General features: G+C 35.9%; 1 protein-coding gene and 1 long non-coding RNA gene across 3 annotated transcripts; both read left to right on the top strand.

Annotated features, from left to right (window-relative positions):
• Positions 1-1,551: 1,551 nt before the first annotated feature.
• On the top strand, positions 1,552-5,880 carry LOC148563709 (uncharacterized). Of its 2 annotated transcripts, XR_015883578.1 has the most exons (4): positions 1,552-2,029; positions 3,752-3,824; positions 3,898-3,979; positions 5,499-5,880. It is a non-coding gene; the product is annotated as an uncharacterized LOC148563709 (long non-coding RNA). The 2 variants fall into 2 exon arrangements; XR_015883577.1 differs by having other exon boundaries at positions 3,898-5,880.
• Positions 5,881-7,827: 1,947 nt separating this feature from the next.
• On the top strand, positions 7,828-12,169 carry LOC107643498 (uncharacterized). Its single transcript, XM_016347166.3, has 8 exons — positions 7,828-8,255; positions 8,332-8,420; positions 8,536-8,592; positions 9,896-9,958; positions 10,046-10,111; positions 10,811-10,897; positions 11,170-11,263; positions 11,362-12,169. Exons 1-8 carry the CDS (start codon positions 8,102-8,104, stop codon positions 11,871-11,873), a joined length of 1,122 nt encoding a protein of 373 aa, XP_016202652.2. The 5' UTR covers positions 7,828-8,101; the 3' UTR covers positions 11,874-12,169.
• Positions 12,170-12,430: the final 261 nt, after the last annotated feature.

Below are 12,430 nucleotides of genomic sequence, written 5' to 3' on the forward strand. Positions count from 1 at the left end.
AAAAATATAGATGTCGATTTTAAGATCACTTGAACTTGATTTATTGATTGTTTATCTTTTGCTTGCTCTTGTTTATTTAAATGGAGAAAGTATTTTGTATTAGAAACTAGTTTATTATCTCGTTTTGCATAATTAGTTATGTCTAAAAATTAATATTTGATTATTATTATTATGTTTGTAAAGACTTACATTTTAAGTTTTAATACATAATTTTAATTTTATTTATATAATTTTATATTTTTTTAAATTATGACCAAGTCAATTGGGTAAATCAGTGACCCATCGATTAAATCAGTGATCCGGTGACTCGGTCTTTATTCGGTTTTGATAACTAGGCTCTAGAAAAAATTTAGAGTTCAGATTTCAACATAACTTTTACATATATATTTAAAAAATAATTTTTTATCCTTTAAATTTAATGGTTTATGTTAAGTAAAATTTTTAGAAAATTATTTTGTCTAAAGACTTTCTTAAAAAAATGGAAAAATACATACTGAATTTTTTTTCTGTGATTTTTTTTTATACTACTTTCTAAGTAACTTTTGAAAAGCATAGTTCTAAAAATCGAATTGGACCGACTGATTCAACTGGATTAATCGAAAACTGATCACCAGGCTCATTCGGTTTGTTTCAAAAACCGCTTAACAGAAAATCGGTCAGTGAAATTGTCGAACCGGTGATTAATCGGTAAATTATTGGGACCGGCCGATTTTTTAAAAGGATTTCGGATCGGGTACCGATTCCAAACAGCACCGTTTTATAGTTTATAAAAAAACCTCTAAATGGCTACCCAACATAGTTATAAAAACCGAATCGGACCGGCCGGTTCAATTAAAAAATCGATGAATTGGATCCTAAGCCGGTTTGGTTTACTCTTTGAATCATCTAAGGAAGAGAACCGGCATGAACCGATAAGAACTAGAACAAACCGGTCAAAATCGGCGAGAACCCTATTTGAAAAAGTTTTCAAAATGTCTCCACTAAATTCGAACTAAGAGCCTTTTAGTTACACTCAATTTTCACTTGCCACTCAACCATTATGTTTTTTAACATTACATGTGACAAATATTAATTATATAGTATACATTCAATTACATAATTTTATAAATATCTAATTTAATTTAATTTTGTATTCTCTATTTTTTAAATTAATTATATTTTAATTATGTACTTTTATTAATCTACTTGATCTATTTCAATGTTAGTGTTGTGATTAAAGTTATTTGTTTTGATGTTAGTGTTAAAACCTACTGATATTATAGTTAGATGATAAGTTTTGTGAATTAATTGTTACTTTTATTGTGTCAAATTAACATATTATTACTGATAAATTTTATGGGTTTCTTTATATTAGTTATTTTTAGAATTTGAGATTTTATTCTTCATTAAATGTTAGTGAAGATATGCATTTTAAATTTTAATTTTAAATTTTTAATTATTTTATATTTTTTATTTACGTGAGACCGATTTTATCAGTTCAACCAGTTCGATTGAACCAATAAACCAATAATTTGACTGATTTAATCACCGGTTCAGTTCAACTATGCTACCAAGGTCCAAGGCCCGCAACCCAGTCCCAGTCCCAGTCCCACCCCTCTCTCGGCCTCTCCTCTCTGAAACTGGAGAAAGTTTGAAATTGAAAGAACAAAGAACCCTAACCACCGCAGCCACCGCAGCCACCCACAGCCACCCAGCCCGTAGCCACCGCAGCTCCCACAGCCCCGCATCGTTGTCATCGCCGAACTCTTCTCCGCTGGGTACAAGCGTCGCGTGTGGAAGGAGCTGGGTACAAGGTCCGTCGCCGTCGCTGGGTACAAGGTCCGTCACCGTCGCAGGAGCTGTGTCGCCGTCTCAGGAAGCTCCGTCGCCGTCCTAGAAAGCTATGTCGCCGTCGTAGGAAGCTCCCTCGCCGTCGTGTGGAAGCTCTGTGGCCATCGTCGTCTCCTCTGTTCGAGCGCTCTCTCTCTGTGTTCGACGGTGATGCCGTCTCCTCTGTCGTCGCCGGCATTCCCCTTCCTTCTCGCCGCCGGTAAGCACTGTGACTTGGAATTATTTTGCTGGTTTTACTGTTGTTTGAAATTGAGTTGCTGATTAGCTGGGTTGAGTTGTGAGTTACTGAATGTCTGAGTTTAGTGGTTTTACTGGTGTTTGAAATTATTTTTGCTGTTGTTTAAAATTGAGTTGCTGATTAGCTGGGTTGAAGTTGCGAGTTACTGAATGTCTGAGTTTAATGGTTTTACTGGTGTTTGGAATTATTTTTGCTGTTGTTTGAAATCGAGTTGCTGATTAGCTGGGTTGTGAGTTACTGAATGTCTGAGTTTAGTGGTCTTACTGGTGTTTGGAATTATTTTTGCTGTTGTTTGAAATTGAGTTGCTGATTAGCTGGGTTGTGGGTTGTGAGTTACTGAATGTCTGATTTTAGTGGTTTTACTGGTGTTTAGAATTAGTTTTGCTGTTGTTTGAAATTGAGTTGCTGATTAGCTGGGTTGTGAGTGGTGTTTGGAATTATTTTTGCTGTTGTTTGAAATTGAGTTGCTGATTAGCTGAGTTGTGAGTTGCTTATTTTTGTTGGTTCTACTGTTGTTTGTTAATAATACTGGGTTTAGTGGTTTATTGAATGCCTGAGTTGAGTTGCTGAATGATTCTGTCAAATTTGTTTGCTGAGTTAATTTTGTTCATGATTTTTTTGGTTGTATGTTAAAGATGGAACAATCACAAACTAATCATGTAAGAAAAGCATTTATCCAGCTGAGCATAATTCAAGACCCTACTAAACATTTATCACTATTCTCCAGGTTTTTGGGAGACATCATAAACAAAAGCATCAAGTGATATATAGGACTAATTTATTTACTATGATTCATCACTTTCACTGCGACAGAGATTGAAGTTAAGAAAATTTAAGTTAGTTATACATCACAGGATGGCTTTCTTTAGGAATTTTCTAAATGATAATGTCTACTATAGCGTCATTGAAGATAAAGACCAAGAACAGAATGTTGATAGAGTTCTTAGATCAGTAGGTAATGCGTGTGTGGATGCAATGTCCGGTGAGAAGGAATTTGATATGAACATGGAGGCACAATACTAGAGTGATGGTGAGCCAGATGGGACAAATTAAAGTTTGTTATAGTAGAACATTATGGTCACTATGTATATTTTGGTTGTTTTTAGTTATGAACTTTTATGTTTGAAGTTGTTTGTGAATTTCTAATATTAAATTATGGATATTTTATTATGTGAAATTATGAAATATTGAATTTTATTAAGCTAGAAATTATTAAATTTATATATTTGAAATTATATAGGTTTTTTAATAATTTTATTTAATATTTAATTAAACCGGTCGAACTAGTAAACGAGTGACCTTACCGGTTTATTGACCGGTCCGGTTCTCGCAACCTTGCTGAAAAGTGACATCTTGTGTGCCAGTCCAAGACCTCCCTAATTTGTTTGCAGAGACTGGAACTGAGACTGGGAGACAGAGATTCAGTATTATGTTTGTTGAGATAGAGACTGGTACTTAAATTTCTGTCTCCGTCTTCAAAATTTCAGTATTTCAGTACCTCCAAAAAGTAGGGACACTGGAGACAGAAAATTTTAAAGACGGGGACAGAAATTTTAATTATAATTTGTACCTAAATTACCCAAATTCTAACTCAATAATTCCAAAATTATCCTTAATGTAAATAAGGGCTTCTCGATCAACCCTGGTAACTCCATCTTCTCATTCTTCTTTCTTCTTCTTCAGAACAGCCACTGCAGCCTCTGAAGCACCATCTCAAGAACAGCCACCGCGTCGCTGCTGGCCTTGCCACCGCTAGGTAAGTGATTTGCCGCTTGCAAGTTCATCTTCGTATCCCCCATCTTCTCATCTCCTCTTTTTCTCCTTCACAGGAAAATCAAAGAACGAAGCTGCTGCCTCTCCCCGGTTGCTGTCGACGTCAATCATCAACTCCTCGTTCTAATTGGGAGTAGGGTTAGTTCTATACAAAAGTTGTTTAATATACTGATTCCTTTCATCTTTTCCATCGTGCCCTAATCTGTGGATTTGTTCGTGACTTAGCAATGGGACTTTTCTCTTCTTCTGATATTTAGTTTGATCTGTGGATTTAACCATTATTTGTGTAATGCTTAAATCAAATTTGTTTGTGTTTGAAAGGTGTATTTGTACTCAGAACCTCTTTGCTTGGTTTGTCATTATTTTGTTAATGGTGTGAAGTAGTAGCACTGAAGTTGAAGAAATTATTTTGGTCCTTCATTCTTCTTCATTTCAATTTAAGTGTATTCTTTGACGAGAACGAAAGCCAAGCTAACTAACCCATTTATTTTAGCTTTATAACAGCATTAGTTTATGATGTTTACTTCCTTTTTTGTCTCGTAAGAACTAAGAACTGAACAATCTGGGATCAGTTGTTAAGTTTGGTCAGTTTGATACCAAGGTCAGTGATTAATTTTGGCTATTTTAATAAGTTTCCATGTCTCTGTTTGGTTTCTAATACTTGTGGATTAGTGCAGCTTCAAACCTCTATGGGTGCAGCTTTATATATAACAGCATTTTGGTTTATATATTAGAACTATTGCTACGTAGGCTACAATTCTTAACATATCTTTTTGAGGGAAAGAATGTTTGTTCTCTAAACTGGTAAGTGAAATTGTTGAATGTACATGATATGGCTTAGGTGATAATGACGACACAGTTATTTGTGTCAAATGTGAACCACTTCACATTTTAATTACCAAATCTTCTTTTTTGCCTTTTGAAAGACTTTGATTTGCTTAAAGTACCTGAAAAAGTCACTTTCAGTTTACTGATCTTGCTATCTAGGGATAATGGGCTTGTTTGGGTGAGCTTTTAAAAAAAGATCTTTTTTCGAGTTATCTTTTTTTAAAAGATCTTATAGAGAAGTAAAAGTAATTTTATGTTTGGATATCTCATGTAAAAAGGTCTTTTTATCAATCTATGTTTGGGTATAACAATATAAAAGTACTTTTTTGTTTATTTATTACATGAAAAACATCTTTTTTTTAAGGAAAAAAGATCTTTTAAAAAAAGATGTAAATTACAGCTTCTCAAAAAAGATCTTTTTTTTTATTTTACTAGTGCTTTTACTTTTACTACTAGAAATTTGCCAACTATGTTAAAAAATAAAAAAGATTTTTTTTCATTGAAAAAAGATTTTTTTTTAACAAAATAATGGCACCCAAACATGCACAATATTGTTTTTGAATACTTTACTTTTTTATAAGGGTAAGAAAATTATCTATGGGACCTTCTTATTTTGACTAAACATAACTATCGAAGTGGTTGTATATTGCGGTCTGCATTGATGATTTAGCCGTGAAAAGGCAGTTTATATGGCCTTCATTTTGGCAATTGTGTGGTTAAATACATGGCTGGAAATGGTTTATATGCAAATTGGCTTGTTTGGTGCATTTAAATTTAGTATAAGAAATGGAACTCTATAAATGGTTTTTGTGTGGTTAATCTCTTTCAGCCATGAAGCCGTGGAGCATCTCTGCTTGTTTCCATATACATAGGAAAGCTTTCGTTTGTTGAGCATATAAGGTTGGTGGAGTTTGAATCACTGGAGAGGACAACAGCATCATTTTTCAATTTCTTCAAGCTCTTAACATATAATCCACTTGCAAGTAGTGCTATGAGCAAAGCAAATCCTATAAGAGGCCCTGCAATAGTTTGAAAGTTTTTGTTGGTTTTGTAAACCAAGAATGTTTTTTGCATGAATGGTTTGTCGAAAAGGGAGTGGACCAACATGTATGGTTATTAGACCATCAATTTATGTGGCTTAATATTTTATGACAATAGTCTCTCTGTGGATCACAATTCTTACAATTGTAAATTTAAGTCTTCCTTGCTTCTTTGTTGGTGATTTCAGCATGAAGTTTTTTGTTATCTAATCATTATATACTTAAAAAAAATACTGAAACAATACTCAAACTAATTTACACAATTTGTCATTTGTCTGTTTCAATTCAAGTGTCAAATTACAACTTAAACAACAATACTATGGCCAGGACAATACAGACTACAGAAATAAAAAGTTGAAAGACCGCTAACAATTTCAAAAATACATCATTATACATATTTTCAACTCGGTCGATCGACTTCAAACTGGAATTCAAATGACAAGATCGATCATCTGCAACTTCAGCATGTTGGACACTTGGATCTGCCTATCTAAACATCTGCAACTTCAAGTCATACATTCACAGCTTCCTGCATTAGAAAATCATATAAGTAGATCAACTCACTAAATCAGTTTTATTAGACTCTTATATTGATTATTGCATATCATATAAAGTAATTTTGGATTTAACAAGTTTTGGAAAGTTAACCAGATTCGTTATTCTGTAAAATGTTGAATACTAAGTTAGGATCAATTCAATTAAGTGAGTTAGTCACTTGTTTTATGAACCTTCGGGTAGCTACTGATTGGTAACTTATCAATTGATAATAATATCAAGTAACCATAAGTTGTAACTAATGAAAAGTTAAGCAAGAAAGTAATTCAGTTATAATTTTTTCAGCCTAAAGAAAATTCAAAGTCAAGAACTAAGGCAGCTTAATTATTTCAACCATTGCAACTAGAGATATAATAATAGAATGCCATAAAAGAAAAAAAAGAAAAAGAGAATTCAAAGGGGAATAGGGCAAAGGCAAGTAGTATTTAATTTTCACACTACATCAACACCTGAACCAAGTCAACTTGAGTAGTTTCCTACCAACCTCAATTCCCAATTTTATTGTATTAAGGACCACAAAAAGTCACAGGTTCACGTGAAGATGCAAACAAATTAGTAGATAAAGGCAAATTAGGAAAATAACTATTTCACTTTTCTAAAATAATTTTAAAATTATAAGCAATTCTCAACTTGGGAAAAAAAAAAAAAAAGAGATTCGAACACGCAAATACAGCAGGTTCCAAACACACCAGGCTTCGTTCCTACAATATGCAAATAAACACATAACAATTGTACCTTCCATAAGTGGACTCCTAGGCTTCTATGTGTGCCAGGACATTGGATGCAAATAAATACTCCAAGACTTGAAGACTTGATATTCAACCAACCCAGTAGAAGTTTACATTTTTACTCTCTAGTTTTAATAGAAAAGAGCAGAAAAGAGCAGAAAGAAAATACAGTAGTGATGTAATCCACAAAAATCCACAAAAATCCAGTAGTGATGTAATCCACAAAAATCCTGGGAAGGAACCAACTAGCGAAAATATAACTCTTTCTATACCTTTTTCTAATAAGTCATTAACTACAACATAACTCTATCTATATACCTTCTTCATTTGGTTAGGTGGCTTTATCAGGAATTGAATTTAAGAAAAATGTGTTGTAGAATGCATGTTCAGAATCAAGACTCAATATACCAAATCAGATTAAGTCAACAGATGCCAAACCAGATATCAATATTGTACTTCACGAACTTACCTGGTTCGTTGAGAGACAAGAGACACAGCTCCGAAACGGTGGCGATGGTGGCGGCGCAGACCCGGAAGCACGCAATCCGCAACAATGAGAGGACCGTCGGAGGCTTCAAGACGCGATTGTGAACCACTGGAGACAGGCACGCTGTTGTCGCTCGGTAGTATTCGGCTTTTCTGCCGGCGACGGGGAAGACCGGAAGATTTGGGGAGAGGAGACAAGAAGAGGTCTGGAGTGGGTTAGGGTGACATTTTTGAAAAACTGAAATCTGGATTTGAGAGTAGGGTTGCATACAAAATTTAAGGGTATAATTGTAAATTTAACAATTTTAGTATTTAGTTTTAATTCAAACTAAATAAGATACTGAGACATAATTCAGTCATATACATTATTACGCCAAACATAATACTAAGACCTTTTTAAGTTCTTGTTTCTCAGTCACTGTACTAATACTTTTTTAAGTTCTTGTTTCTCACTCACTGTTTCTCTCAGTCTCTGTCTTTCTGTCTCTGTCTCTGTCTCGTAAACAAACGCTACCTAGAAGAAACGAGAAAACAGTGACAAAAGAAGATACTCGTCTCGCAGGCCCTTCTCCCTCTCCCACTGTTGGTCGCGGCGGCACTCTCTTCCTCCTCCGTGGTCCTATATGACGACTCGAATAGCGCCAGGTGTTGGCGCCAACTTGCTTGGCCAACACTCTGCTGAGAGGAATCAGGACGCCACCGCCTATGTCGGCAATCTCGACCCCCAAGTTCCCGAGGAGTTGCTCTGGGAGCTTTTCGTTCAGGCTGGCCCTGTCGGTTCGTCTCTCTCTCTCTCTCTCCAAATCTGCTGTTGTTTTCATTAGGGTTTGATATCATTCTTGCACCTCTTCAGTTAATGTCTATGTTCCCAAGGACAGAGTCACTAACCAGCACCAGGGATATGGATTTGTTGAATTCCGTAGTGAAGAAGATGCTGACTATGTAAGTCACCACTACTACTATTATTATTGTTATTCAGTTGAGTGTTATGCTTTGTTCTATTTCTCTATAGGTCATAGTTGTATCAGCTGCTCATTGAATTTCTTTTCCATCGCAGGCCATCAAGGTGCTTAATATGATTAAACTTTATGGCAAGCCAATTCGTGTAAATAAGGTCTGCGGTTTTTATTATTATGACTCTCTTTGTGCTTTGGTATTTAAGTATGAAACCTTGAGTGTATGTAGAATGTTAAGGTCAAGCATTACAAATGCCAAGAAAAGAAGCAAAATAGCTGTGAGAAATAGGGAACAACTTGTAGTTAGCCAACATTAGCTAATCTTTCTTTTTTAATTCTAAAAATTCTCATTCTGTGGAGGATTTAAGGTTTAGGTTTTATAATTTAGGGTTAAGGATTTAAAAACAGTTGGCAGATGTTGGCCAAAAAAAAGTTGACTCCCTAGAATTACTCAATAGCTGTAGGGAAATTTACAATGTTAAGTTGGATGAATGAATAGATGAAAACAGATACGGTCAGGACAAAGCTAGAGTTGTGCCTATTGAGGAGAAAATGATTATTAACCCGTCGAAGGTGGTTTAGTTATGGGAGGAAATGACCAAGTAGATTCTCTAGTGTGAGAAACATGGTGTTAGATGCTGATTTGGTTGATAAGGGTAGAGGAAGGTTAAATATAGAGGAAACCATTAGAAGTATCTTTCGTTCAATGATTTTGCTAAAATATATTCTGTGTGATGGCATTGTTTTATCCATACAGCCAACCCACCTTAACTTGTGCTAGTGGTATGAGATCTGATTGTTTTCCTCTTTAGACTTTAGAGGTGCCATTCCATGTGTTGGTCCATGAAACCATCACATTTGTCTGGCAGAGATGAGTAGCGAATGTGTTTGGTTAGTAGATTGCCGTGATTCTTACAAAACTTTAAATGTTTACTTTTGGAATTAAGTAATTCGAACGTTAAACAGTAGAGTATGGCGGCAATAAAGGAAAAAATTGTTGATCTAAAATTCAAGCCTACACTTTATTGAGACACAAGAATACTTGCTAGTGCATACAGTAGCACCCTAGCACCTTAAAAGCGCTCTGCCATTCACAAGAACTATACACTTAAAGTTCATTTTTTTTATCACACACTTTTCACTTCACTTTGCACATGCCAGCTTGACATGATACACACTTACCTCACAACTGCTCACTTCACAGTTCATTCCTTATTGTTACATACCAGTTCTGTGCAAAATATTAACCTAAATCATTTTCCCAACTCATCTCTCATTGCAAGATGTTAGTATGTCACTTTTTCCTCTGCATGGAATAAGTCTTTCATATTTACATTAGTTCGTATGAACATTCGTGTTTTCTGTATATGCCCTGCTGTGTTTCTACTATCTCATGTCAATGTCCTCACCATATGATTAAAGAGTATTGATTATTTTATTTTATTTATTTAAATTTTTAAGGCAACCCAAGATAAAAAGAGCTTGGATGTGGGGGCAAACCTTTTCATTGGCAATCTTGATCCTGTAAGTTACCAAGTTATGCAAGTGCTCAACAAGTTCATGTATGTTGAACATTGAAATCTAACAAAATTCTTCCTGATGTTACTACAGGATGTAGATGAGAAGCTCTTGTATGATACTTTCAGTGCATTTGGAGTTATTGTTACTAATCCAAAGGTTATTTTCTTCTAATATCTTTCATTACTTCTAGAAGCATCATGATTGTATAGCTTAGTTAACAGCTTCCTGCAAGTAGCAGTTGCTAAATACTTTTCATTTTCCCCTTATCTGCATTTTCCCCTTATTGTTTTATCCTCTGATCTCTGGTCCATTCATTTTTGAGCACTTAGCAGTTAGCTGTATACTCCTAAAATGTTTGGGGTCTTACGAAATGAATTTGATACTGTTCCAATGTATCCTCCAAGAGAAAAGTTTTCTAATTAGTTTTCCCTTAAACGGGTTGGGTGGATCCATAAAGTGGAATTTTGGTTTAGCACTTTATTTTATTGGTTGAGTGTTTGATGCTGGTTGAAACTATTGACAATTTTGATTATTTGATAATTGTTTTAGTCTCCTGTAGTTAAATATATGCTGTCAAGTAAACAATAATTCTAAATCTTCCTAAGTTACCCTTCTAATAATGCTTCAAATTACTAAATAAAAAAATTTCTTGAATGCTTATGTTCCCAAGGTATTGATTGCTTATACATTTTTTCATGTAATATTTTCCTTTTAAGTACTTAGATGATTATTAGGAGGATATAGCAAAACCTAAATCAAATTATACTTCCTTGCCCATCTCAACTCTGCATCGTACAGGGATTGATTTCCCCTAAAATTATGCACATGATCTGATGTTCAGGCCCCTTTATACAGATTATGAGAGATCCTGATACCGGAAATTCCCGTGGTTTTGGCTTCATTAGCTATGATTCATTTGAGGCATCTGATTCAGCTATTGAGGTATGCTAGTATAGTCGAAATTTCAGATCATTTTTAGGAATGTAGGTGACGACTTGCAATTTCAGCCTTGTTTTTATGTTTTGGCTAGCAACAGCAGCAAATACTCTAGACAATGTCCAAAGAATACTTATACTTGTTTGTTCCCCTTCTTTTAAAATAAAATGTTTTGATTTTGTTGTCATTTCTGAATCAACATCATTCTTAATTATAAAATATGATCTGGAGGAAGCATTCCTATATCACTAACAATGACATTATTTTACACTCCATAGGCAATGAATGGGCAATATCTTTGCAATCGCCAAATTACAGTGTCATATGCTTACAAAAAAGACACTAAAGGGGAACGGCATGGCACGCCAGCAGGTCAGCCCCTTTTTGTTTTTGGCAACTATCTATTTTTCTGTGATTAAGTTACGTCTTTTGTCACAATACCATATGCTTATGTTTTATGTTTGATGCAGAAAGAGTTTTGGCTGCAAGCAATCCCACTGCGCAGAAGAGTAGGCCTCATACGAGATTCGCCAGTGCACCTCCAACACTCGCCAATGTTGCTCAGGCTAATGGTACCGTTGCTGTTCCGGTACCTCCTCACCCCTTTGGTAATGGAGTTGCTCCACCCCCCATTCCTGCCCTCCGACCACCACCACCACCCCCTCAAGCCGCAGCATTTCAGCCTATGCCAGGAGCTGGGCAACCAACATGGCATCAACAACAGCCCGGACTCCCGCCTGGAATGCCCCCACCTCAGGTCCAGCAGTTCCGGCCACCTCCATCTGGTATGCCAATGCCGCCACCTCCACAAGCTGTTTCGGCTCCTCCAAGGCCTCTTCCGCCACCAGCAGGAATGGTAAGCCAACCACCTGTTTGGCGACCACAACCACCCCCACCGCAGCAACAGGGTGGACGACCTATGGCATATGCTCAACCCTCAATGCCTCCACCTTCCTATAGCCAGATGCCACCACCTCAATGAAGGAATTCAAACCCTTTTGGAAGGATCCAGGGTCCTATTATATTGAATTTCGCCACTGATTTTTAGCGTTATGTTTCTTAATTAATGTGGTATTAGATACAGTTGCTATCGGCATCCTTGACACTAGGACAGTTAACAATATAATTAGAGTCCAAAGGAGAGATGCTCAACTCTTTAGCCTTGGGTTTGATATTGTTTTTAAGTAACTAATTTTCCAGAGTTCTTTCAAGCTATGGTGAATTGTGAAGGTGAATGAAAAATAGGAAGGAAATATCCAATCTGGCCTGTTTTATTTCTGCGATGGACTAAGCCTCCCCTAACAAAAGAACAAGTGACAATGGGGCCTTAATCTTTGCATTGTGAGATGCATTAGGTCTTCTGAATCTGATAGTGAAGTTAGTTAAGAGCAAGCAGAGTGAGTTTTTGTCACGTGAACCTGTGAGGTTCGTGTGATGTGCGAATTTATAATTGTCAAAATCGAACTGTAATTGAGTTGGTCATAAAAGGGTCCTTAATGATTCTCTTTTTAATGCCTTTGATGTTCCTCTCTAGCCGAT

Source organism: Arachis ipaensis, chromosome B5, assembly GCF_059453495.1.
Source record: "Arachis ipaensis isolate K30076 ecotype BB chromosome B5, ASM5945349v1, whole genome shotgun sequence".
Classification (NCBI taxonomy): Eukaryota; Viridiplantae; Streptophyta; class Magnoliopsida; order Fabales; family Fabaceae; genus Arachis; species Arachis ipaensis.